The 27,417-nt window shown below is 37.4% G+C and overlaps 2 protein-coding genes across 2 annotated transcripts; one reads left to right on the top strand and one right to left on the bottom strand.

Annotated features, from left to right (window-relative positions):
• Positions 1-1,043: 1,043 nt before the first annotated feature.
• On the bottom strand, positions 1,044-10,966 carry LOC123602212 (putative olfactory receptor 10D3). The gene is made up of 2 exons (XM_045486559.1): positions 10,055-10,966; positions 1,044-1,088 (listed from the first exon to the last, which is right to left on the bottom strand). Exons 1-2 carry the CDS (start codon positions 10,964-10,966, stop codon positions 1,044-1,046), a joined length of 957 nt encoding a protein of 318 aa, XP_045342515.1.
• Positions 10,967-21,944: 10,978 nt separating this feature from the next.
• LOC123602211 (olfactory receptor 10G9-like) lies at positions 21,945-22,874 on the top strand. Its single transcript, XM_045486557.1, has one exon. The coding sequence runs from the start codon at positions 21,945-21,947 to the stop codon at positions 22,872-22,874; it is 930 nt and encodes a 309-aa protein (XP_045342513.1).
• Positions 22,875-27,417: the final 4,543 nt, after the last annotated feature.

Raw genomic sequence — 27,417 nt, 5'->3', positions numbered from 1 at the left:
TGCTATCACCTAGGACAAGCCTTGTATGTTAAGTTCCCTTACAATCTGGAGTGGGCAGGCTCTTCCTTCTCTCTCCCAGTTTCAGATTATACCAGGAAGTATCTGAGGTTTTGAACTAAAAAGAGGAAAACAATTCTGCCCAAAAATAAAATTTTCAAATAGTGATACTTTCAAAAAAATACAAATTTATGTTTAAGTACTATAACTCATGCCACCAATTCTCAACCAAAGTAACCAAGTAGGAAACCATTTTAGGCAGCAAAGGTTACATTTCAGAGGACATAGAACAATTTCCCCAGTACAAGTGGGTGTCCTAAAAGTTCCCATTATTAAAGGAACATTTACCGGGGTAAATTTATTTTTAAAAAAATCAAAGACAGAGAAATATGACACTACACATTCTCTCAAGACTCAGAATTTTGTGAATGTTTTCATTTATCATTTTATCAGAAGGGACTTTGCAATACCCAACAGTATCTATTGCTATACGTTGATCAAAGAATGGTGATAATATCCTGTAGCTAAGAAATTCCCTGGATTGTTTCCTTTTGCTGAAACTAAAACTTGGTAACATGTTACCACCACACAATTTCTAGGCTAAAATTAGTCCCTGGGGCTTCTTGATAAAGGAGATGTAGCCTCTTTCTATGATAAAGGAAATGTCCAATTCCCTTCCTTCTCTGGTGGCTAATGGGGGGAATAACGAAGTTATGGGCTAAGGCAGGTGTGAGCATTAGCATCACAGTATTTCTTTTGCATTCTGTAAATGCAGTGTGGGGTCTTGTAACCTTTGCCAGCCATATTCCCGTTAAGGGTTTCTCTCTTCTTACCTAAATTACTTCTGTGGCACACAGAACAATGCACATTGTGGCACCAACATGTAAAAATGATAGTGATTTGAAGCTGCTTCTCTAGAAAGAGAATACATGGTGGTATTATCAGAAAACCATTTTGCTTCCCAGGCCTCTCTCACATGGTACTAATCATCATTTCAACGATTCTTCATCCTCTCAGTTCAGTTCCAGGATCTTTATTGCTGCCTGTCAGTGCAAAATGAACCTAGCTTCTCGATGTCCCAATGGTGCCATCTGCCGACCGATCAGGGCATTTCACCTGGATTCAGAGGTCAATCTCCAAGGCAGGCTTCAAAAAATCAAGTGCCTTCATTTAATTTTTCTGCATGATGCATCATCTACTCTGAATAGAACTTAAATCAGTTTATTAAGTGGAAATGCAGAACATGAGGAATGAGTATTATGTAGGAATCTACAATCGGTAGAAAGAAATGGTACTAGAATTATTTTATACCCTGAAATATTTGATAACATTTTTACAAGCTTTTTGTTAGTATAATAATCAGTTCCTCCTTTCTTCTTATGCAAAATCGTGAAGATGTATCATCTTGGCACACTGTGGAACTATTCCATCCTTTTTACCTCTTCTCTAGACTTATCACATGTAACTATGTCTGATAGGTGATTCTTCTTCTTCTTTTTTTTTTTTTTTTTAATGTTTATCTTTATTTTTGAGACAGATAGAGACAGAGCATGAGCGGGGAAGAGGCAGAGAGAGAGGGAGACACAGAATCCGAAGCAGGCTCCAGGCTCTGAGCTGTCAGCACAGAGCCCAATGTGGGGCTCGAACTTGTCAACTGTGAGATCATGACCTGAGCTGAAGTCGGATGCTCAACTGACTGATCCACCCAGGCGCCCCTGATAGGTGATTCTTCTTTGTATTGATTGTCAAGACAGCTCTGTGATTTTAAATAATATCCAGATAGCAGTCTCTGAATTAGCCTTTACTAATTTCCTATAAAGTATTTATGAAAAATCAGAAATCAAAAAAATTCCTAAGAAGACCGAAAAGGTTTTGCAGAACAGGAGTAATGAACTAAAGAAGTTCAAACCTGACTTTTTGGTTACGTTTTTGATAATAAATTTATTGGGGTTTTTTTCTATCACATTAGCTGCAACATTTAAAAATTGGTAAGCTTCACATACATACCTGCATTTCTGGGTTACTTAAACAATCAGAGGCAATTAACAATTAACTTAATTACCAACATGTCAACTAACACAGCTGGTTTTTGGTTTCCTGTGGAATTTTAAGATGAAACAAATACAAATTCCCCTGAAAGAAAGAACCTTCTTTCAGTTAGTACAGGAAATGTAAGTAACATTCTAAAGAAGGTTTTTGCAGAAGACAATAGGAAGAGTTAAGGAAGAGGTCAGTAGTGCATGGAGAATCACTGTGGAGGAAGCATAGCACAGTTTGAATACATGAACAAGGTACGGAACTTATGGGTGGAGCTAGGGGAGAGCTTGCCTGTATGATGATTCAGAATAACTAGGATGAGAGTCATGGTAGGATTGAAGGGACCCAAGGCTTTATGCAGATGCAAACTAGTGGTACTGGAGACTTGGTACAACTAGGAGAAAATAGCCCATCTGTGAAGGACTGAAGTTAAGAGAAGCTCATACTATGTATTATACTATATACTAAATAGTAAATAGTATACTATTTAGTATACTAAATACTATGAGTTTTCAAATACCATTGCCTTAAGAAAACACATTTGCGGGGCGCCTGGGTGGCGCAGTCGGTTAGGCGTCCGACTTCAGCCAGGTCACGATCTCGCGGTCCGTGAGTTCGAGCCCCACGTCGGGCTCTGGGCTGATGGCTCAGAGCCTGGAGCCTGTTTCCGATTCTGTGTCTCCCTCTCTCTCTGCCCCTCCCCCGTTCATGCTCTGTCTCTCTCTGTCCCAAAAATAAATAAACGTTGAAAAAAAAAAAATTAAAAAAAAAAAAAAAAAGAAAACACATTTGCTTTTATATACAGTATCTGGTTTTGTTTATGATTATTTTTTAAAGGAAGCAAATAAGACATTTCTAGGGAGTTGCTAAAGAGTGAGAAATGGTTGAGATTCCAATTTATCTCATAAGTGAAATTTACAAATTGAGAGAGGGTAGCTAACTCAACTTACATGTGACTCCTCCAATGTCATTTCAATCAAAATGGATCAACCATTTATAACGAGTTTAACTTATTTATTGTGTTTAATTCATTGGTAAGTAGATGCAATCGAAACACAAATAATGCAAAAATATTATTTTATTAAAGAAACAGATTAAGGAGGGTTTTTTTCATTTTATTCGAGTGAACACACATATCTGTATATATACATATATAAAATCTAGTAATGTGCTCAGGAAGTCTTTCTAAATATTAATAAGAAGCTTTGTATACTCTGCCATAGAAATTCACAAGTTCCCCCACCAAAACCAATATGGAATAAGTCCAAAATTGTTAAGACAGGCAGTATAAGTAACAACTATAAGTCCAAAACCAGTATGGAAGGGGTGCCTGGGTGGCTCAGTCAGTTGAGTGTCGGACTTCAGCTCAGGTCATGATCTCACAGTTCACAAGTTCAAGCCCCAGGCTCTGTACTTACAGCTTCAGATTCTGTGTCTCCCTCTCTACCTGCCCCTCCCCAACTCATGCTCTGTCTCTCTCTGTCTCAAAAATAAATAAATGTTAAATATATATATATGTATATATATGGAATAAGTCCAGGAAGATGAAGTACATTTTATAATAACATGTTTCCATTTGGGGAGGTTATGAGTTGACATGGTGCCACTACCCACATCTTATACAATATCTCCTAATTAAAATCCGCAGAAGGATATTCAAAACTTGAAATCATGCCAGAAATCAATAACATAAAATAATTTTGGGAAAAAAAATCTCAGAATCTGGGGAAATTGCCCAATAGTAGGAATACAGATAGGTATTATTTGGAACAGCAAAAAAAGAAAATTAGAGAGAGATTGGAAATCATGACCTATCCATGAACTGACTTCTAATAAAAACAAAAAAAAAAAAAAATCAGGTTAAGGAATAAGAAAGAATAAGGAAGAGTAAGTCTGGAGTCTGGTCCCAAATCCATCACTTTCTGACTCTGACTATGCCATGTTCCCATATATGCTCTCCTCCATCAATTCTCCTTTCTACAGCCCTTGGCAAATATCAATTTCTCCATGCAACATAGCTGGAGAACTGCAGTTAGAGGGAGAAAGGAGGCAGTTCCTTAGGCATGTGGACAAATAAGGAGAAAACTCTGTAATGCGCTGTAGGTGACAAAAGTGAGAGACACAAGGTCTCTAGTAAGAGGAGTCAAGGGAGTGCCAAGTTTAGATGAAGAGAAACTTGATTAAGATTTTTTGTAAAAGTAAGAAAAATTCCCACTCACAAATCCAATGGTAAAATTTAAAGGCTTTTCCCCTCTTCAATTACAATCTGAGTATTAATAATTTCTATGCCCCAAGTTACATATTATCATAACTTTGTATGCTATAGCCCTTAAAGAGTACAGTATCAGAAAATATTAAAACAGAAACAAATTGTGAAGTTTAAGAAAATCTAATGCTTAAATTGGTTTTAAAATTTCAGTACAGGGGCGCCTGGGTGGCTCAGTCGGTTAGGCGTCCGACTTCAGCTCAGGTCACGATCTCACGGTCCGTGGGTTCGAGCCCCGCGTCGGGCTCTGGGCTGATGATGGCCCAGAGCCTGGAGCCTGCTTCCGATTCTGTGTCTCCCTCTCTCTCTGACCCTCCCCCGTTCATGCGCTGCCTCTCTCTGTCTCAAAAATAAATAAACGTTAAAAAAAAAATTAAAATTTCAGTACAGCGCAAGCCTGTTTTTGATGCTGGTATATATGGACATATATATATATATGGACAATGACCAACATAATCATGTTAGAATATAAAAATATCTTTAATCAAGTCCAAAATGTAAAAAATGTATCACTCATTTTTTTCCTAACAACTAAGGTATAAAACAATAATTTAAAAAGCAAAGTTTTAAAAATTCTACAGCTCTCGGAGCATCTGGGTGGCTCAGCTGGTTAAGCGTCTGACTTTTGGTTTTGGCTCAGGTCATGATCTCACTGCTCATGAGTTCACGAGCCCTGCATCGGACTCAGTGCTGAGAACGTGGGGCCTGCTTAGGATTCTCTCTCTCCCTCTCTTTGCCGCTCTCTGGCTCACGTGTGTGCTCTCTCTCTCTCTCTCTCTTCTCTCTCAAAACAAATAAACTTAAAAAAAAAAATCTACAGCTCTTTATAGTTAACCATGTGGGTGGAAACATCATACATATACTTACTATTTTATACAAAACAGAAAAGACCCAAGTTTTTTAAAAAGACAGATATTAATGATATTGGAATCAACGAGTAACCAAGATACAACATAGCATCTTCCACCTCAAAACCAAATGTCAAGATAGCTAATAAATGGATTTCAAAGTTTTTCTTTCAGGAAGTAACTGAATAAAAGACAAACTTTTGGCAAATCTAATTATGTAGACAGTGAGAAAGTGCAAAATAAATAACAGTAGATTGAGCATGGGAATATAATAACAGATACAAAGAAAAAAGTCAAGGTAGTTATTCTGATGAATTAATCCCAAATTAATCCCTGGAGTGTGCTTGTTAAAAATAGGGATTTCTGGTCCTCTCTTCAGACTTTATGAATCACAATCTCTAGAGGATGAAACAGAGGAACTGTATTTTAAAATTGCAATCTCTAATCCCAGACTCAAGGTGATTTAAACTACCTAAAGTGTGAAAGTCACTGACTTAAATAAAATAAAAATTTTCAGTAGGAAAGTATTCATCAAAAGAACAACTCAAGGGAAAAATCGAAAATCAGAATAAATTGATGGTTATGAAAAAAAGAAAAGCATTTTTTAAGAATTGCTTATAAAAATCACGTTACAGCTAGAAGACATTATAGACTATTTGAAGAAACAGATAATCCTCCTGTGTTCTCTTTTCCAGGGCACAAAAATTTAATCAGTATGTTTATCTGATTTATTTTATAAAGGTAACAGATGGAACTAAAAATTGATTTTAAAAACATGCCACCAAATCCATAATTAAAATAGATGTGAATCTCTGAATAAAGTTCAAATGAGTGAATTTTAAGCCAATACTAAAACACACAATATCAATGACTAGTTTATTCTAAAAGTCCACAGACAGATTAATATTGGGAATGCATTAAATATTAAATAACAAGACAACAGGTTAGGTATCATAAACTTAAACAGAAATCAAATTCCCAATTTTTAATCAAGTAAGTTCCAGGTAGAATGAGTTTATTGTTTAAAGTGGATGAAAGACCTAAATGGAAGACAAAAAAAAATCAAAATCTGAAAGGAGAAACAGGCTGCAACCTCTTTTGCCCCAGCAACTTTTTTTTTTAAGTTTTTTTAATGTTTTTTTTATTTATTTATTTTTAACAGAGAGAGAGAGAGAGACAGAGCATGAGCAGGGAAGGGGCAGAGAGAGACAGAAACACAGAGTTCGAAGCAGGCTCCAGGCTCTGAGCTGTCGGCACAGAGCCTGCTTGGGATGCTCTCTCTCTCTCTGTCTCTCTCTCTCTCTCTCCCTCCCCCCCAACCCCACTCATGCTTTCTCTCTCAAAATAAATAAATAAACATTTTAAAATAATGCGTTTATTACAGTGAAGGTCCTTGTCAATGGAGAGCCTTCTTTTTCCTAAAAAATAGGAATACCAAGTTACTGGTCACCATGGTGTGTAAAGCATTTTTAAAGTATTTTGAACAATATTCATCAAAATCCATTTTTTAAAGTGCTGTTCCATTCATTTCAAGGGTGCCATTTCAATTTATTTCACAGTGCCAGCTAGGAGGAGTGATAGTGTTCAAGTCAGCCAAGTTCAGGAACAGAAATTGAATAATATATAATAATATATTTGATGCGTCTTGTCTCCAGGTAAGTGCTATGGGTTTCCATTTTTGCAGATTTTTCTCTTTTTCTTTCTTCCCTGGTCTTGATACTTTCATCTAGAACTACTTTTCACAGTCTGTTCTATTTTCATTCAAAGTCTTTGTCCCAATCATGTATTGGGTATTTGTTCCATGTCTGTCTTCTCCAATAAGTTTTGTACTCCATAAAGACAGAGACAGTATCTATCTTCCTCACTACTCCATCCCCTTTGGATAGCACTATATAAATACATAAATAGTAAACTGCAAATACATATTTGATGTTACCCTAAAAGCTGTCCTTCTGACTTAATTGTATTCTAGGTTAGTCACTGATTAAAATGTTAAATAGTAACCTACAAATCATGTAACTATCTGAAATGATGATGTAAGAACACTTACAATTTGTATTTCTTAATGACAAGTGAATAATTTAAGCAATAAGAGCTATCTGCTGGTAGAAGAAAGGGATCACTGTGGAATGGGGTGTTTGGAGAAAGTATTATGGAAATGGTTGAGGATGAACAAAAACCCAAAAGACACACGGTTCTCATAAAGGTAGAAAGGATTATAGCGGATGCTCTAAATCAAGAAGACCATGCAAAGAAGTATGTAGTGCAGGATATGTCTTTAGCATATGAAGTAATTCTAAATGAAGAATTACAAAAGGAAAAAAAATTAAATAAGGTGGACATATACCTGCGATGGAGTAGTTAGAAATACAATGATAAATTTTTTGACATTCTTTTCAAAAGGTGGAGCCTAATTACTGTCCCACTGAGTGTGGGCTAAATGTAGTGACTCACTTTTAACAGAAAGAAAATAAAAGTAGGAATGATGGTACATGACTTTGGAGACTTGGTCATAAAAGGCATTGCCTCTTCCTGTTTAGACTCTCTCTTGGATCACTCACTTTGGTAGAAGCCAGTTGCCATTTTGTGAAGACATGTAGGGACTATACGTAGCAGAAGCCCAGGTAGTGATTGAGGACTGAGGCCTCCTGCCAACAGCAATGTAATGAGCCATCTTGGAAGCATATCCCCCAGCCCCAATCGTGCCTTCAAGTGACTGCTGCCCTGGCCAACAGTATGACTACAAACTCATGATAGATCCCAAGCCAAGACTGGACACCTAAGCTACTCCAGGACTCTTGCCCCTCAGAAACTGTGTGAGACAATAAATGTTTTAAACTGCTAAATTTCACAGTGATCCGTGGTGCCATAATACAAACAAATGCAATAGCACAGGTTGTGCCGGAGATTCAAGAACATTCAAATGAGGTAAATAAGGTGACCCTTGAATGATAAAGTAGTGATACTAGTGATATTAGCAACCATTATACTAAATCAACTAGTTGTACGTAAATGCTTGACTTATATCATAGGCAGGTAGATGTTCCCACAAACAGTTTTTCCTTTTACTCTTTTTATAGGTAATTTAGTGGATACTCCGTTCTGATCCCATCTGACACCAGTCAGATATACAGTTTTAAGTTAATCAGTCATTGACTGACTGACTAACTGAATGGATATTACTATAGAGTGAAAAGAGTTGAGGTTTTTATCTTCCCATCATTTCTTATTTCTACTTATGTCACCCAGAGTGCTTCCCTTATTATGGCCAATGTCTCACTATTTTACTATTCTGCAGTTACGTAATACCTTCGTGCCTCAGTTTTCTCATATATAATTTAGGAGAGTAATTATATCTGTCAAATAGAGATGCTGTTCATATTATATTAGTTAATATGTGCAAAATATTATACGTTAATGTGCAAAATATTAGAACAGTAAGTGGTATATAAAAAACAAGATATAAGGATAACTATGACTGTACAGAAATTTATGGTTTTTCACTTCTTCTTATAAGGCAGTAAAAGTCTAGTTCTAGATCCAAATTCCCTTGTGTGAATACTTCTCTGACCATAGTTTCTTTGTATATAAAAGAAGGATATCACAGTATCCACCTATTAGGATTTTGTGAATTAACTTAGCCAACACATGGAAAGTGCTTATAACACCATCATACACATAGTGAGATTTTAAATGTTAGCTATTGTTTTAGGTGTTTGAGTGGATGACTCTGAACAGAATTGATAATTGCCCTGAAATTCATTTGATTAAATGTTGAAATTTAAATGTTGAAAGATAAATAATAAATATTGTTACTGGTTCAATTTTAATTAATTGCAGATATATTCTATTTTTTTAGATACACTATATTTTTAAGAAACAGAAAATATATACAGTGTATAGAGAATTCTGGCTCAAAACTGCTCTCCTCTACAAATTTAAAGGACTCCATTCTCTTATCTTGTAAGAATAGATTCATGACCAGCTTCTCGCTTGAGATATAATGAGTCAAGTCCAATGCCAGCCTTCTCTGAGGGCCAAAGGAATAAAACTCCAGATGGAATTATTTTCCAATGGGAAGATATGATAAAAGCCCATGTTACAAACTAAGTTTACACTTAAATTTAGCAAACTGTGCAATCTTATGTTTTAATTTATAATGTGTCGACCATAAAACCTAGTTTTGTTGAATGGCCAGAGAGAGACTGTAATAGAATAGAGTGAGGCATACATTTTGGAAGGAAGGAAGGGAGCAGAGAAGGAAAGGAGGAAGCAAGAAAGGGAGGAAGGGGTGAGGACGCAGGGATGGAAGACAGTCCATAGCCTCTAAAAACTTGAAGCTTTATGGTAACTGGTTAAACCAGAGTTCCAACAAGGACAGATTGTTCCCGGTGGAAAAGATACATTGTTTTGGCAAATTAAAAAAAGAAAAGGCAGGGGCACCTGAGTGGCTCATTTGGTTAAGCTGCAACCCTTAATTTTGGATCAGGTCATGATCCTTCGGTTTGTGAGTTCAAGCCCCACGTCGGGCTTGCACTGACAGTGCAGAGCCTGCTTGGGATTCTCTCTCTCTGTCCCTCCCCCATTCTCTTTATTTCTCTGTCTCAAAATAAATAAATAAACTTTTTTTTAAGGTTTTTTTTTTTTTTTTTTTTTTTTTTTTTTTTTTTTTTAAAGAGAAAAGCCTGGGTTAATCTGGAAAGTTTCCATGTGGGACTGAAGTAGAGGCTCAGCTGACCCCTACATGTTGGCTGTCAGGACTCCTGAGAAACGACTGGTAGTAACTTTGCCCAGCTCGCTATTTGGCAACAGTCTGGTTCTCGGAGTAGTGGATCCGAAGCAACTCCCCAAAGAATTTCAGAGAGGAATTTCCCCTCTACCTTATTTCTATCCCAGAAATGTGGACCACTTGAGTGAATACTTGCCTCAAGGCCAATTTCACATCCTTGTTTCTCAAGGTGTAAATCAAAGGGTTAAGAGAAGGAGTGACAATGTTATTTAACACCTGAATAACAGAATCTAGCCAGGGGCTGGAAGCGGGCCTGAGATAGATGAGCATCACTGGACCGTAAAACAAGAAGATTGATATCAGGTGGGCACTGCAGGTTGAAAAAGCTCGGCGCCTGCCTGCAGAGGTGCCGATTTTCAGTATGGAAATGACGATGTGGCCGTAGGAAGTAAGGATAAGGAAAAAGCATGTCAGAGTCACAACATCCACGTTAGTAAAACTCACGGTCTGGGCTAGAGAGGTGTCTGCACAGGCCAGCGGCAGCAGCCCTGGGATATCACAGAAGAAATTATCCACCTCATTGGGGCCACAGAAGGGTAACTTAAAGACCAGAAACGTGAGGATACTTCCATGTAGACAGCCGCCCAGCCAAGTGCCCAACATCAAGCCGGTACGCACCCTGTGGCTCATGATGACTGTGTATCGCAAAGGGTGACAAATAGCCACGAAGCGGTCGTAGGCCATCACCGTGTACAGGAAGCACTCAGTGCCACCCAGGAAGTGGTAGAAGAAGAGCTGGCAGGCACAGCCCTGGTAAGAGATGGTCCGGCTTGGCCCCGTTAGGTAGAGCATCATTTTGGGGGAACTCACTGAAGGGAAAAATATGTCAAACACAGACAGGTTTCCCAGGAAGAAATACATGGGGGTGTGCAGGTTAGAGGAAACCAGAATGGTGAGGAAGATGAGCAGGTTCCCCAGCAAGGTGAAGAGGTAGAAGGCCAGAAAGAGGACAAACAGCATGTTCTCCAGCCCTTCAGTATTTGGAATTCCCAACAGGGTGAACTCCGTCACAGAAGTGTAGTTCTGCATGTTTGTGCCTCGGGGGGTCCTGGAAAAGTACAGCGATAATCGTGATGTGAGACCACAAATAACTGTGAAAATCTCTTCCTAATAGAATTCTTTCTGAGGCGGTGTCTACAAGCAAAGGGAGGTCAAAAAGGGAAAGGAGACCCACGCTAAATCTGGCCTTGGAGCTAAGTCATTTGTCAGATTTGGCCTCAGTTTTTTCATATATTAGATTAAGTAGCAGAATAATTTATCTTTATAGTTGGCAACCTCTCGCAGGAATCAACTCTTTCTAAATTTATTTATTTATACTGAGAGAGAGAGAGAGAGAGAGAGAGAGAATGAGAATGAGAATCCCAAGCAGGCTCTTCACTGTAAGCCTGGAGTTTGACATGGGGCTCACACCCATGAACCATGAGATCATGACCTGAGCCAAAATCAAGAGTCAGACACTCAATGGACTGAGCCACCCAGGAATCAGCTCTTACTACCATTTTTATATAGTTTCTCCCAATCTGATTTGTTGTCATACAAACTGGCATGTTTCAGAATCCTCTTCTCCATGGAAAATTTGTCATCAGATGACAATCTTATTTTAATATCAGGATGTCATAATTAGTTGGTGGTAAATAGGCCAAACTGTGCATAATTGTGGTAAATAGGCCAAATATATGCACAGAAAAATGTGAATCTACATAGAAATGATACACATTTGCCTATTATTACTTTCCACAACACTCTTTCCATTCTCCACTGTTTATATTCAAGGAAAAAGTATACAATTCATATTTATTACTTACCCACACACATACAAAAATTGGACTGAATCTAGAAGAAGGCATTAGGTAACAGAAGATAATAGAAATAACTACTTCATCTCACTAGAAATGTATCTCTCTACAGCTAGACTTTATTTCTATACTACAGATCTCACAAATCTAAATTTCAATGACATTAATATCATTTAGCTTTATTAATTAATGTCAGTAGATAAACCTTTAAAAAAACCCTCAGTTATATTTTCAAAAGGACAGTATCTCCTGTTCACTTGTGTCCCATTTTATGTTAGGCTTCCATATCTGTCATTGGATATAACTGATTTCCCTCTGTGATCAATACTTGTTCATAGAAGATAATCTGATAAGTCTATTCATACCAGTTTATAAATTGCTGATCTGTTACTATTTCCTACATTATTTCCATTTCACAAGGATCAAGTCTTATGTTACAGATAAAAATCTCAGTAAGTAGAATTTCTGGAAAGATTAGAGAAGTAGAGGAAACAGGACCTCTTCAGACCATTCTTGAAATCAAACTTTGTAGCCAGGACCCTGTAGAAAGCTTGTCCTGCTCCAAATGCTTGAATGGGTTTTTATCCCAGCAAAAATAGAGAGACAAAAAGACTCTTTTGCAGCCCAGAGTGCAATTTAAACATTGAGCTTGGGCCATGGCAGTCAATCTAATCTCACAAACATTCATTTTTTATCAACATGCTAGAAATATACAGATAAATAAAATAAAGTATTCTCCCTGTGAAAGTTCATCTAAAGTTATATAAAATTGGTTTGTAACCCTCACTCTATCTCTACCACTTGCTAATGCTGGGGTCATAAGCAATTTGCTTAACATCTCTGGGCCTCATCTCCTGCAAAAGAGTAATGCATCATAATATTGTCTGCCTTATAAGGTCTTTGTGAGGATTGAATGAGATAATGAGCATGAAATGTTTAGCTCAGGGCTTGGCACTTAGTGGTAAATGTTCAATATTAGTTTAACAACTAATTTCATCCATATAAGACTGTGATAGTGTAGGTGATACTATGGTAATAACAAAAGCAGATGTGATGAATATATAAAGTGGGCTTAAAAAAGGATCTGTGAGAGGGGCGCCTGGGTGGCTCAGTCGCTGAGTGTCTGACTTTGGCTGAGGTCATGATCTCGTGGTTCGTGAGTTCAAGCCCTATGTCGGGCTCTGCGCTGACAGCTCGGAGCCTGGAGCCTGCTTCAGATTCTGTGTCTCCCTCTCTGTCTGCCCCTAACCCACTCGCATTCTGTCTCTGTCTCTCTCAAAAAAAAAAAAAAAAAAAAAAAAAAAAATTAAAAAAAAATTTTTAAATAGTGTCTTTCTTTAAAAAAGAAAAGAGAGAGACACCCAGATCAGGAAAATGCTATTTTCATTAGACCCACAACAGAGTATTATGTAAATATACTGGCAAAATTAAAAGATATCTCTATAGGCTGGAAGTGCATAAATTCTCCTTTTAATCTGAACCTTTCTGTTTCTAGATCAGCAACCAAATTCACAAAGATATCTGGTCCAAGCTTTGCCCTAGGCAAAAGTGTAAATTTCACAAATTACCTTATATCCACTTTCAAAATGCTTCTCAGTCCTCCCCTGCAATCCGCACTCAATGCCTCCTCTCCATCCAAACCTATTCTCAAGAAAGAATGTGACATCAGTCCAAAAAAAAAATTTCTAAGGATAGATGTTGCATAATCATAAAGTCATTTGGAAAAGTACTGAATTTCCATCACAGAAGATTTTTAAGCAGAATCTATAGGCTCATCTCTTAAGGAAAGGAACAGAGGAATTATTCTCCTGCTGCAAAGAAGGCAGACAACATGTTTTCTTCCAAGTTGAAATTCTACAATTTTATATTATTAACTTGTTATAAATTTTGTGTTGCACTATCACCACATTTGCATTTTAATGCAATTCCTTCGTCTTAAATGAAGGAATGAAAACATGCCTGTTGAAGGAAGTTCTCTTATCGATAAAAGAGTGGGCTGATATTGATAAGCTGTTGCAAGTGGAGATAATTTCTAATTTTTATACTCTCTGTAAAGCAGAATTCACAAAGATTCTATCCCCTTCAATATCCCACCGTCCCTCCACACACCATTCTTTGCCTTCTCCCCTTCATTTCTTTCAGTGCAGACTTACTAATGGGTCATTGAACTCAGCCACATATAAGAATTTTCTTAAGTTCCGTGATTCTCCCTCTTCAGTGGAGCAGGGGAAATGACCGGGACAAATACAGAGTAGAAATAAGACACAGAGAATGGAAAGAGTCATAAAAGAAGAACATATGTTAAATAGAAGCAGGTGAAGTTTTAGACACATGCCAGCTGATGGAAAACCCATCTAACATGATAGAGACGTTTTTCTGGCCTCTAGGCAAGAAGAATGTGTTCCTAAAGCTAAAATTCTATTTTAGCATAAGATGCCTTGAACCCAAGACACATAGATTCCACGCTCAGCCCTGCTATGCAGTCTGGTCCTGAAATCCTGGATTTATGTTTGCAAACGGGAGAGTTCCTTTTGAGACAGTATCTCCAGTGGCCCACTACTCAGACGTACTGAGCATGAATGAGCAAAGGGAATAATTAAGGCCTTCCTCTCTTTCCTCATGCCTCTTCCCCATCACAAATCTCATTATTTCATAATAACATATATTCATTGTAAGAGTAGCATTGCAACCTTATACGCCACTTGGTCAATATTCAAAAAAGCAAGACAATACACCATACTTCCTCTACCCAAACATTAGCAATGTTAACAGTTTAGTGTTTTCTTTCCAATCACTGAACCACGCGGTTATGGTATAGTTTTCTTAAGTTTATTCATTGATTATTTCTGAGAGAGAGAGAGTGAGTGTGTACACAAGCAGGGGAAGGTCAGAGAGCAAGAAAGAGACACAGAATCCGAAGCAGGCTCCAGGCTCTGAGCTGCCAACACAGAGCCTGACATGGGGCTCAAGCCTGTGAACCCCGAGATCATGACCTGAGCTGAAGTTGGACGCTTAACTGCCTGAGCCACCCAGGCACCCTGGTTATGGTATATTTTTAACTGCTTCCAATCATACCACATATGCAGTGTTGCAAGTCTACCTTTTAATTTCTATTTTTAAATTAACAGTTTTCCTTATACTTCCCAAAACAAGTAAAGCAGGTAGGCAGGTAGATAGGTATACATACAAGGTACACTGTGATGAAACTCTGAGTTCATATAGTTATCTAAACTTGAGATCTTATTAAAACTAAGCTTACCTAGGGCACCTGGGTGGCTCAGTCAGTTCAATGTCTGAGTCTTGACTTCAGCTCAGGTCATAATCTCAGGGTTCGTGAGCTCATGTCAGGTTCTGGGCTGACAACAGGAAGCCTGCTTGGGATTCTCTCTCTCTCCGTCTCTCTCTCTGCCCCTCCCCCGCTCATGCTCTGTCTCTCAAAATGAATAAATAAACTTTTTACCAAAATAAGCTTACCTAAATAGAAATGCTATAAAAATTATGAATATTACGGTTTTTTAAGATTATTCTCAGATTATGTACTTTGTTGGCAGTAGTGTTTAGGAGAGCCAATTTTACCAGCATTACATAATAATGTTTTCAAAAGTTGTAAGGATTATTTCATAAGCAACTGACAACCAACTATTTTTTAATATTCATTTCCAGTAACTCTTAAGGCTTACCATGTTTACAAGCTGTCTATTTATGATTTTTCCTTAAAGCAACTGAAACAATGTGTTGATGTAAGGTTAGACAAATAGACAAATGGAATAAAAGAGAGAGAACACGAAAACATACTTCCTGGATATATGGATAACTGACGTTAAGTCAAAGGTGATACAGAAGATCATGCAGAAATTTTTTTTTCAATAAATTATGCAACTCGATCAATAAGGAAAAGATAAATTTAATCTCTTACCACATACCATATACAAAATCAATTCCAGGGTTTGGTAAATTCAAATTTGTAAGGCAAACAGTGCAACTTGTCAAGTTAAATTGGGGAAAGCATTTCTGACCCAGATATAGAAACCAGTAACAACAAAGTAAACATTGATAATTTTTGTTGCTTTCAAATTGAAAATAACATTAAAAGACTAACAAAGAAAACCAAAAAGAAAAAGTGAAAGTCAGAGATGTTATTTACAGCACATATTACTAATAAGGACTCAGATTCAAAAATATGTAAAGAACTCCTAGAATTCATATTTTATTATTTTATTTTATTTTATTTTATTTTACTTTATTTCACTTTATTTTTAGTAAGTACATTGTAAAAGTAAGCAATCCAATATTAAAGCAGGCAAATGACTTGACCAGTTTTCACCAAAGAAATGCAAATAGCCAATAAACAACAGCAAAAAATCTGCTCCATCCCTTGAAGAAATAGGGAAATGAAATTTTAAATTGCAATGAAATTTGCTTAAAGTAAATGTCAAAATCATCAATTACTGGAACTTTCACATTGCACGAAGGGAGTATAAATTTATAGAACCAAAAAAAAATTTATAGAACCACTTTAGAAAATAGTTTATCATTTTCATGTAAGGTGAGAGATATTTTCCTCATAAGACAGAGAATTCTCTATAGAAATCCATACACATGTGGATCAAAATAATGTATGAGTATTCAAGGCAGAATTTTTTCAATAGCTAAAATGCGAACACACAAATGCCTACCAAAAGTATGCTTTACAATGGAATAATACACATCAATATAAGGAATGAATTTACAGTGATGTATATCTATATGTACATGTCACTGGAACACAATTTTAAATAATAGAAAATGGACATTAAATAGTAGTTCATGATTCCACAAATATAAATTTTAAAAAGGCAAAGTTATTGTCTAGTTAACTTCAAAATTAATAAGAAATCAGAATTACTATAGATGTCATAATAGTTGAGTGGGAGAGGGCTGGCTTCAAGGAAAGGTCTGTGAAGGCTTCAAGGTTGCTGGCAACATTTAACTTCTTAACTTGGACGGTGGTAACATACGTGTTTGCTTGACAATAAACTTTAACTGTACATTTATGCTTATGCACTTTTATCTGTATAAGTTATATTTCACAGCACAAGCAAATGACTAAATTAGAAATTAAATACAATTTTAAAATTTTATGCGATTTTAAGTAAATTAAAAATAAAAACAGTTTAATTAGAGGTTTTTCATTCTGGCCTGTGATATGATAACAGGAACGGGGTTTATTCTCCCACCATAAATATAGAACTTGACCAAAAAATATATAAATGGATATTTTCATCTATTGGACAACAGGCAGCACAAGACTGTAATCTCTGACAGAGGAAAAATAAAGGTGAGCGATTATGCTGGGAGGCACGTTCTGGACCATGATATATGAAAAGAGATACTCTTGCTGAATACCAATTTGTCTTTCAGAAAATTGAAGAACTAAGAAGATTTCCTATACATTCTATGATTCCAGCATTAACTTTGATACAAAAACTAGTCAAAGACATTGCAAGAACAGAGCTACTGATTAATATCCTTTAGAAACACAGATGCAAAACTTCTTAACAAAATTTTACCAAATCAGGTCCTTTATATATGAAAAATAACTATACCTCATGATCAGGTGGGGTTGATTCCAGGAATGTAGGTTTGGTTTAACATTAAAATTCAAGCAATATATTTCACCATATTAACAAACTGAAAAAGGAAAACTATAGTATCATCACAATAGATGCAGAAAATGCATTTGACAAATCCCCAAATGCATCCCAGATAAAAACTGCAGCAAATTAGGAATGGAAGGGTCAACTTATTAAAGAGAAAAACAAAAACAAAAAATTACAAAAAACCTTACACCTACCATCATACTTAATTTTTAAAAAGCAACATCTTCTGCCTAAGATCAGGACCAAGACAAGGAAGTCCACACTCACCATTTCTCTTCAACATTATCTTAGAGTTTCTAGAGGACAATTAGGTAAGAAAAAGAAATAAAAGTCATCCAGATTATAAAGAAGAAGTAAACTATCTATATGTGTAGACAACATGATCATCTATCTATATAAAAAATCTGATGGAATATCTAAAAAAGCTATAAGAGCAAATGAATGAGTTTAGCCAAGTTGTAGGATATAACTATTATAAAAAATCCATTGTATTTCTATTTATTCACAATGAATAATTACCATTTAAATTAACATCAAGACGGAGCGCCTGGGTGACTTTCGACTTCGACTCAGGTCAAGATCTCACGGTTCATGAATTCGAGCCCCGCATCAGGCTCTGTGCTGACAGCTCAGAGCCTGGAGCCTGCTTTGGATTCTGTGTCTCCCTCTCTCTCTGCCTCTCTCTCGCTCGTGCTCTGTCTCTCTCTGTCTCTCAAAAATGAATAAACATTTTTAAAAAATGTTAAATAGTGTCAAAATAAAAAATAGTGATGGGGCACCTGGGTGGCACAGTCGGTTAAGCGTCCGACTTCAGCCAGGTCACGATCTCGTGGTCCGTGAGTTCGAGCCCCGCGTCAGGCTCTGGGCTGATGGCTCGGAGCCTGGAGCCTGTTTCCGATTCTGTGTCTCCCTCTCTCTCTGCCCCTCCCCCGTTCATGCTCTGTCTCTCTCTGTCCCAAAAAAAATAAACGTTGAAAAAAAAAATAGTGATAAATCTGACAAAAGATGTGCTAGAACCTGAACATGGAAATTATGCAACGTTATTGAGAGAAAAGAGATACCAAGTATTCGTGGTCAGATATTGTTAAGATGCCAATTCCCCCAAATTGATGTATAGATTCAATGCAATTCTAATGACACTGTCAGTGGGCCTTTTTGGTATGATTCTAAAATTTACACAGGCATACAAAAGACCTTGAATAGCAAAAACAATTTTTTAGGAACAATGACGTTGGAGAAGTGGTCCACTGGTAGCACAGGCCCAATGATGAACAAGTTCAGGCCCAATGATGAACTTGTGTTTGTCACAAGTGCATGGGGCTCCGCCCTTCTCTAGTCTTTGTTAAAATATTACCAGAAGTCCCAAGAATGTGGGACCAAGAATGGGTGGCCTTAGCTTGCCTTTACCCGTGTGCAAACAACAATCAGCACAGAATTCTTGATGGTTTCAAGTTCTGGCTCATTCATCACCTAGAACTCCACTGGGTTTTAGTGAAATAAAAGGCTAAAAAGCTAAATCACTCCCTTCTTGTTCCTGAAGAGGATGAAAGTTAGCAAATGTCATTATCTCCTGAAGGAAAAAGGGACAGAGGAATTTGTGCAGTATTCTTAACACACTTCGCTAAGTAATCCCTGAACACTAGCTGGGCAACAATAGGGGTTTGGGCCAAAGTGCTAATATAGGAGAGAAAATTAATGGGTGTCTACTTTTGGAAAGGAAAAGAAAATTCCTATGTTATGAAGATGACATGAGTGTATGTCTATATAATCAAAGAGAACAAAATGGAAGTTAATAGCTTTCGTAAGAGTATATAAAAGAAATTGGGTAGGAGTTTAAATTACCAAAATTGTTATCATGTATTTTATAGCAGCATTTTGAAATATATGAACTGGAGTTAAATTGCAAATAATTCTTGAAGTAGCCATTCAAGACAGCATTATGATTTTACCTTGATTATACATATACGCCTCATTCTAAATGGATAGCCCACGTGAGAAAATTGTGTAATATGATGGGCTAATTGATAGAAATATTAATGTGGGAAGCTTCAATTCCTCAAAATCCATCCTATAGAGTCATACAGGTGAGCACTTCTCTCAGCGAAAGGCTAGTAAGGCTACAATTTTCTTTCCCCCAAACCAACAGTGCTGTGTGGGCTTCTGCTGTGTTAGGTCAGGTTTTCTCGGTTTCACAAAGCCCTTTTCCTGATAACTAAGACATACATGAATTCTAGAAGAAAAGTGTATTTTCCCTCTCTTGAGTTATATTAATTCAAAATTTAAAAAAACACACTTTCACAGAAAATGTGAATATATTCTAAGAAGGCACAAAGGCAGGAGTCCCTGAAAAGAGAGAAAATCTCTGAATCAGACAAGGTGAGGTAGCATCATCCATTCTGGACTAGAAACCTGCACAGCCTGCCAAGCCATGGAGGGAGAAAGTTTAATTACTAAGATGTTTATCTAGTGTGAGTAGTACTCAGATCATCCCTGGAGCAAACTCCAGAGCTCCTGTTCATACTGGTCATAATGACTAGAAAGTAAAAAATTCATCAAGGAGACTACGAGCCTCACCAGAGAATTGTCCCTCTGGGGACTAAAGCCCATATTTTCTACCTTTGAATTTAAGGAAGAAATCAGAGAAAAGAACAAAACAAAACATTCCCAGGGCAAAGAATTCTCACACCCAGAGTGTCATTGTTATTTATTTTGGAAATTAATTTTGAGCAAAATAAAATGCTTTCTGGAATGGTGGCCCGTCATATATAAAACCAACTTCAAGGAATTTGGAAAAGAATTCTGAGTGTTTATCATAATGGGGAAGCATTATCTTCATCCATGAGGACTCAAGGGTGAAAGCAGTATCTCCTGAGATATCAAATCAATTTTAAGCTCTGTTGTTTAAAATGTTTGTTTCTCTGGCTTGTTTTTTGTGGTTTCACATATGCAAGAAGAAGAAACATCCTACTCATTAAAGACTGAGAGTTTCTTTTAATGTTGAATTTTGCCTCATGATCCAAACCTTAGCTGTAAATTGGTAAGCAGCAAAAATTGACAAAACTTAGCACTTTCCATCATTGGGAATTGTGGGGTGATTATGACGTATTTATGTTTATCATTTTATTTTTCTTCTTCTTCAGCTTTGGCTTATATTGATTAGTCATGGCTGCCAAGCCAACTTTGCACAGTTTTATAAAACACTCAAAATTTTATAAAATCACAGTCAATAAAGTGCTTTCTCTGTAAACCTTAGCATTACAACTCTGAGTTGAAACAATAGAAAATTCTGTTTTTATCATATACACCAAAATAGAAACACATTGCTGATATGACTGTATATACCAGAAGCACCTTAGAAATCAGTAAAGATTTCTACCTTTTCTACCAGAGAGGCCCAGGTGTCCAACCAGATTTCTCTTCATTTCTTCATGACTATTTGTTTTCTCTTTGAATATATAATTTGGAAGACCTTCAGACCATGAAAGAAAGAAAGAAAGAAAGAAAGAAAGAAAGAAGAAGGAAGGGAGGGAGGAATAAAGGGGAAGGAAGGAAGGAAGGAAGGAAGGAAGGAAGGAAGGAAGGAAGAAAGGAACTTACAGTCTGAGCCCTGGAATAATAGAAATCCTAGAAATAATAAAAATGATTTCAGACTACATATTTTCCTTTATTTTTCAAAGAGCATTGGTGTCTGTTTTATAGTGAGTATCAACATTCAGTTCTGGAACTCAAACCTCAAACATGCCATTTGGTCCTCCTAAGTAAGCAGATCTAATTCTTCATGGGAAGCTCAAAATATATTCTGAGATGACTTGATTACAATTCAGAAGGAGGATGATTGATTGCATCAAGGGAGATATAATAAAAATTTATAAATAGAAATAAATATAGGATAAGAAGAGGTGAGGAAAGTGATAGTACTCTGACCATTACTGACTGCATTAGTTTAGTGTCAGATTTCACATATGATGAGGAGAGTATGATCATGGTTTACTGTAGGACAGATGAACCTGGTTCACTGAGATGCTAAATCCTAGGAGTTCTTCCCTAACACATCAGCTGGCTGCTGACCAGGGAGTTTTAGGAAGGCAGCTTTCTCAGCCATTATGGATGAAGCTTTCTTTATAAATGTATATTTATAATGGAAATTCTCTGATGATTAAAGAGACTGAATCTGTATACATGGCAGTGTGTGGTTGTGTGTGTGTGTATTTTGTGGGGGGTGTGGGGTAGGGGGATGGTTAGAGAGAAAAAAAGAAAGAGAGATGCTTGGATAAAGGCTCATCCATGGGAGAGCATGCCAAAGTTGCTGGTTTGGGTATAACTTTTCTAATTCTATGAAAAACAATACCCAATTTACCCCTCTTTTCTATTTGGTTGATTTGGGTAAAGTAATAAGGAAGTGGATAACCCCCCTCAAAGCCCCACGTAAAGCAAAAATGTCATGTAACATTTATATGACAATTTACATCTTGTGTTTCCATTCAGTGAAAACAAAGTTGCCACAATATGATCTCAGTAAATGCTGAACTTTCTTTGCTTTTGGTAGGGACAGAGCTCCATATATGAGAAGAAATGAGAAACATGAGCGTAGTGACAACGTTCATCCTCACGGGTCTTCCCCACGCACCAGCACTGGACATCCCCCTCTTCGGAATCTTCTTGGTGATTTATGTACTCACTGTGGTGGGGAACCTCCTCATCCTGCTGGTGATCACGGTGGATTCCCACCTCCACACTCCCATGTACTATTTCCTGGCCAACTTGTCCTTCATCGACATGTGGTTCTCCACCGTCACTGTGCCCAAAATGCTGATGACCTTGGTCTCCCCGGGAGGCGGGGCCATCTCCTTTCACAGCTGTGTGGCCCAGCTCTACTCCTTTCACTTCCTGGGGAGCACCGAGTGTTTCCTCTACACAGTCATGTCCTACGACCGCTACCTGGCCATCAGTCAGCCGCTCAGGTATGCCAGCCTGATGGGTGGGAGAGCGTGTGCCCTCCTGGCCACCACCACGTGGCTCAGCGGCTCTCTGCACTCTGCTGTCCAGACCACACTGACCTTCCGCTTGCCCTACTGTGGGCCCAGCCAGATCCAGCATTATTTCTGTGACGGACCTCCTATCCTCAGACTGGCCTGTGCAGACACGTCCATGAACGAGAGGGTGATCTTTGTCAACATCGGAGTAGTGGCCTTGAGCTGCTTTCTCCTGATAGTGCTGTCCTATGTGTCCATCGTCTGTTCCATCCTGAAGATCCGCACCTCCGAGGGGAGATGCAGAGCCTTTCAGACCTGTACCTCCCACTGCATTGTGGTCCTTTGTTTCTTTGTTCCCTGTGTTTTTGTTTACCTGAGGCCAGGCTCCAGGGATGCTGTGGACGGGATTGTGGCAGTTTTCTACACTGTGCTGACTCCCCTTCTAAACCCTGTGGTGTACACCCTGAGGAACAAGGAAGTGAAGAAAGCTCTGTTCAAGGTGAGAAGTCAGTCAGTATTCACCGAATAATGAAGAAAGGCCAGCTATGACTGGCTCCTTTTTTATTTTTTTTTTAATATATATATATTTATTTTGAAAGAGAGAGAGAGAGCATGCACGCAGGAGAGGAGCAGAGAGGGAGAGAGAGAATCCCAAGCAAGCTTCATACTGTCAGTGCAGAGCCCTAAGTGGGGCTCAATCTCACAAACAGTGAGATCGTGACCTGAGCCCAATGAAGAGTCTGTCGCTTAACTGGTGCCCCCAGATGCCCTCTTTTTTATTGATTTAGAATTAAATTAAACCACCAACATGAACATTACACTGTAAGGAATATTTCAATTATTCGATCTTAATTTTTTAATTAAAATTTAATGCAGTTTAATATTTCTTTCTACATTATTTGCCAGAATCCCAGTATAAACAGCCATTTAATGATGATAATCTGGCAGGAAGGATGATTACCTATTCTTCTCTTTTATGTTCTACAAAGTAGATTATCAGAAAAGTAGTTTACTTCCATCCCCTGTACAAATATTTTCCAGAATTGCTCTCCAGGATAATTCACTTACATTTTATTTTGTGCAATTTAAATCAAAGCTTACTAAAGATCCCTTTTTTCCATTTTTAAACCTTTATATTGAAAAATAATCACATATAATATTTCCAATTCATTAATATAGTACATATATGATGAAATTTTTACATTACAAAAGATCACACCAAAAATACTTAATTCTTAATAATGGCTTTATTTATATTTATGAGTTAACTAAAACTGTATAACTCTATAATTTCTTCACTTGGAGTGATTTTTTAAAGTAAATATTTGTCTACTTATGCAATCCATGCACTATTTGTACTGAATCGGTCATGGATACAACTACCTAGATTTTTGTTCTGTATTTACAGAGTTACTGTCTTTTCTCTTAAATGCAAAGCTTCTATTTTTAGCAATCTTAAAATTATTTCTGTGAGTAAACAAGGGACAGATAACAAATATGTGAAAAATAAGAAAATAATCTTAGAGACACAAGGATACTACCAAAGAATATTGAGAGTACCTCCCAATTTTAAAAGCAGACCCTAGGTGGTACTTCCCATGTAATTATATTGTCTTTAGTTCACATTTGTTTGACTTAAAGTGTAAAATGGACTTTGGACACCATCTGGGAGCTAAGACTTGAGCCATGAAGCTTGAAAGCAGTCATTCAAACATACACCTCAATTGATAGCATAAATCAATTTTTCAGAAAATAAATCCTTCATTCAAATGTCACATGAATCCTGTTAATGCCAAAACTGCCTGGCATACCAAGAAGGGAAGAAGAGAAAACTGATAGGCAGCTGTTAGAACTAGGGATCACTTCTGAGACTCCTCAGACTTGGGGCACCTGTCTTCCAGAGACGCTTTAGGAAGACAACCCATCTGTGCTCGTTTGTATATCTGGTTCCAAATAAGCTACACGTCCATGCTGAGAAGAAAACCATACTATCTATAAACGCATGACCTATATAAACCAGTGCAAGAGGTTAATTACTAGTGTTCATTCCAATAAACCAGACCGATATGGCCTATTCTACAGCCCTACTAAATTTGCAAAGGAGAAAACTGATGACGAGTTAGATCAAAATTCCTTAGCCACTGGGTTCACTTGGATGCTTTCCAGTTTCTTATAATTCCTACTATTTTACTTAACTCACAATAGCACAAATGTTATAGGACATTTACTGAGCATTATGTGTGTCTGTATTGATGAAGGCCATCATCCAGTGAGAGAGAAAAACAAGTGTAGCATCATCCAGGGAACAGTGTCCTAAATATAATGGGTGTTTAAGGAAAGACCCATTAATAGTTTTCACTTGGAAAGATGATGAAAGATTTAAAATTCTATAATATGTAGTAAACACAAGCATGTTGAAAGTGATTTAAATTTTTAATGATTTATAAGATAAATATCAGCATCATTTTTTAGCTGAAATTGTTATTGAAATAATTGTAGAATCACATAAGTTGTATAAAATAATATGAAGAGATCGGTTGTATAACTTTGCTCAGTTTCCCCCAATGGCAACAATTTGTACAACTACAGCATAGTATCACAACCAGGATACTGCCATTGATTTAATCCACAGATCTCATTCGCATTTTCCCAGTTTCATTTGTACGTGTGTCTGTGTGTGTGAGTAGATGTGTGCTAATAGCATACAATTATAACACCTGAGTAGTTTTGAGTGTCTACGACCAGAGTAAAGATACTGAACAGTTACAAGACTGTAAGGATGTCTCATGTGAGGAATTTTAGCTAATATAAAAATTGACCACTGAATAAAGTTACCAAATGTTAGTAGTTTAATGGTTAGAGGGTTGGATAAAACAAATTAAAAAAAAAACTTTTTTATGTTCTTTTTTCTCTTTCCTACTTGAATCTACCTACTTATCCATTCAATATATGAATATGTGTTAAGTGGTAATTGTGTGCTATGTTCCATGAGCACCAAGATTAGACAGACACAGACCTCCTTTTCAAGGAGCTTATAGTCACAATATAAGAGAATCATGGGTGGGGGGGGGGGGGGCGGGAGTTGTCTGGGTGGGTCAGTTGGTTAAACGTCCAACTCTTGGTTTCGACTGAGGTAATGATCTCACAGTTTGTGAGTTCAAGCCTCCCATTGGGCCCTGTGCTGATGGTGTGGAGCCTGCTTAGGATTCTCTCTCTCTCCCTCCCTCTCCCTCTCTCTCTATGCCCCTCCCTTGCTCTCTCTCAAAATAAATAAATAAATAAATAAACTTTAAAAAATAAACTAAAAGAAGCATAAGGGCATAAGAAGAGGAGTCAGAAAATTTAGACAAAGTCATTTAGAGGAACTCATACACAACCTAGGAAAAAGGAATTTTCATTTTGCAAATTTTGGAAAGGTATTGAAATACAACAGATGTAACAGTAATGTGATAGCATTTACACTTAGAGATTATAATTAGTAGCAACATGGAAGATAGTTTGCAGGAAGGTAGGCTTTAGGGGAGAAAGATGAACTAAAGAGGCTTTTCAACTGTATCTCAGAAAAGAAAGGAAAACACATTCATGACAATCCAGGTCAGGCAGAAGCAGCAGGAATCGAGAGTGGTGCGGTGGATGGCAAATGGTAACTAATCGTGTGAGGAGGTCAAGTCGATGGAGAAGTTAGGATGCTTTGGCAGTTGTGACATAACTCAACACAGTAGAGGAAGTAATAAAAGTGCGTTCTGAGGGTAGAATGAAAAAGTCTAATTTTGGAAGTATTTGGGTTAAGTACCTGACGAAGTTTCAGGTAAAAGTATCTGGTTGACAGTGTAGTTGAAGGTAAAGCCTACAAGGTTAAGTAAGTAGAAGGGTTGTTCACTACATTCTGTGGTTTGTGCTGGCCTTAAACATCCATTCCCTATATGTGGAGAAGGAACCGCCTCCCATTCAATGGGCGACATAAGGAGGGGCCAGATCAGGAAAGGGTAACCGCCACCTTTCTTACTTTTCCAAAGCAAACCCAAGAAAGATAGCCTGGGAGATCTGTACAAATCTGTTGTTGAAGCTTACAGAGTTATCTCACACAATAATACCCAAAGACCTTTACAGAGATTGTAAATTTAAAGAGAACTGGAGATAGCACTTACAAGAGCAGCTGCTTCTTGATGGCATGGTCCTGGGAGATACCAAAGGATAAAGGGCCAAACTGTGTTCTTCCAGTTCCCAAATGCTATTGAACTATTCCGCTATGGAAATTACATTTACATCGCATCAAGAGCATATTTGAAGGAGATTAGAAAGAAATGAAGTCAAAAGCTGTAATTTGAATCATGAAGGGGGAGCTGGAAGGTTTGCAGGATGAAGGTGTACATAGTAGCCACAGAAACATACAACCTGTGTGTTTAAAGGTAGCGATAAGCATTGTAAATCATAGTAATCCAGAGTGTGCCAATTGGCATAAGTATTGACATACAGATCAACGGAGAAGAAAAGGACTCCAGACCCATACATATCACTCAGTTGATTTTTTTAAACACTTTTTAATTTAAATTCTAGGTAGTTAATATACAATGCAATATTGATTTGAGGAGTAGAATTCAGTAATTCATCACTTACATACAACACCCAGCGCTCATCACATCAAGTGCCCTCCTTAATACCCATCATTCATCTAGCCCATCTCCCACCCACCTCCCTCCATCAACCCCCCAGTTTGTTCTCTATCATTAAGAGTCTCTTGTGGTTTATTTCCCTCTTTTCTTTTCCCCCCACCTTTCCCACATATTCATCTGTTTTGTTTCTTAAATTTCACATATGAGCAAAATCATATAGTATCTATCTTTCTCTGATTGATTTATTTTTCTTGTTATGATACATTCCAGATCCATCCACATTGTTGCAAATGGCAAGATTCCATTCATTCTTTTTTGATGGCTGAGTAATAGTCCAGTAATATTCCATTGTGTGTGTGTGTGTGTGTGTGTGTGTGTGTGTGTATACACACACATACATACATATATATGTATATACACCACATCTCCTTTTCCATTCATCAGTTGATGGACATTTGG

This window comes from Leopardus geoffroyi, chromosome D1, assembly GCF_018350155.1.
Source record: "Leopardus geoffroyi isolate Oge1 chromosome D1, O.geoffroyi_Oge1_pat1.0, whole genome shotgun sequence".
In the NCBI taxonomy this organism is placed as follows: Eukaryota; Metazoa; Chordata; class Mammalia; order Carnivora; family Felidae; genus Leopardus; species Leopardus geoffroyi.
Note: the sequence above shows the minus strand (reverse complement) of the source record. Positions and strands in the feature narration are given on the sequence as shown.

Excerpts from the sequence above, each read along its gene's own strand:
- LOC123602212 (XM_045486559.1), bottom strand. The coding sequence starts at position 10,966 with ATGCAGAACTACACTTCTGTGACGGAGTTCACCCTGTTGGGAATTCCA. Across the intron at positions 1,089-10,054 it reads GGCAAGTATTCACTCAAGTG|ATGGCACCATTGGGACATCG; the intron begins GTCCACATTTCT and ends ATCGGTCGGCAG.
- LOC123602211 (XM_045486557.1), top strand. The coding sequence starts at position 21,945 with ATGAGAAACATGAGCGTAGTGACAACGTTCATCCTCACGGGTCTTCCC.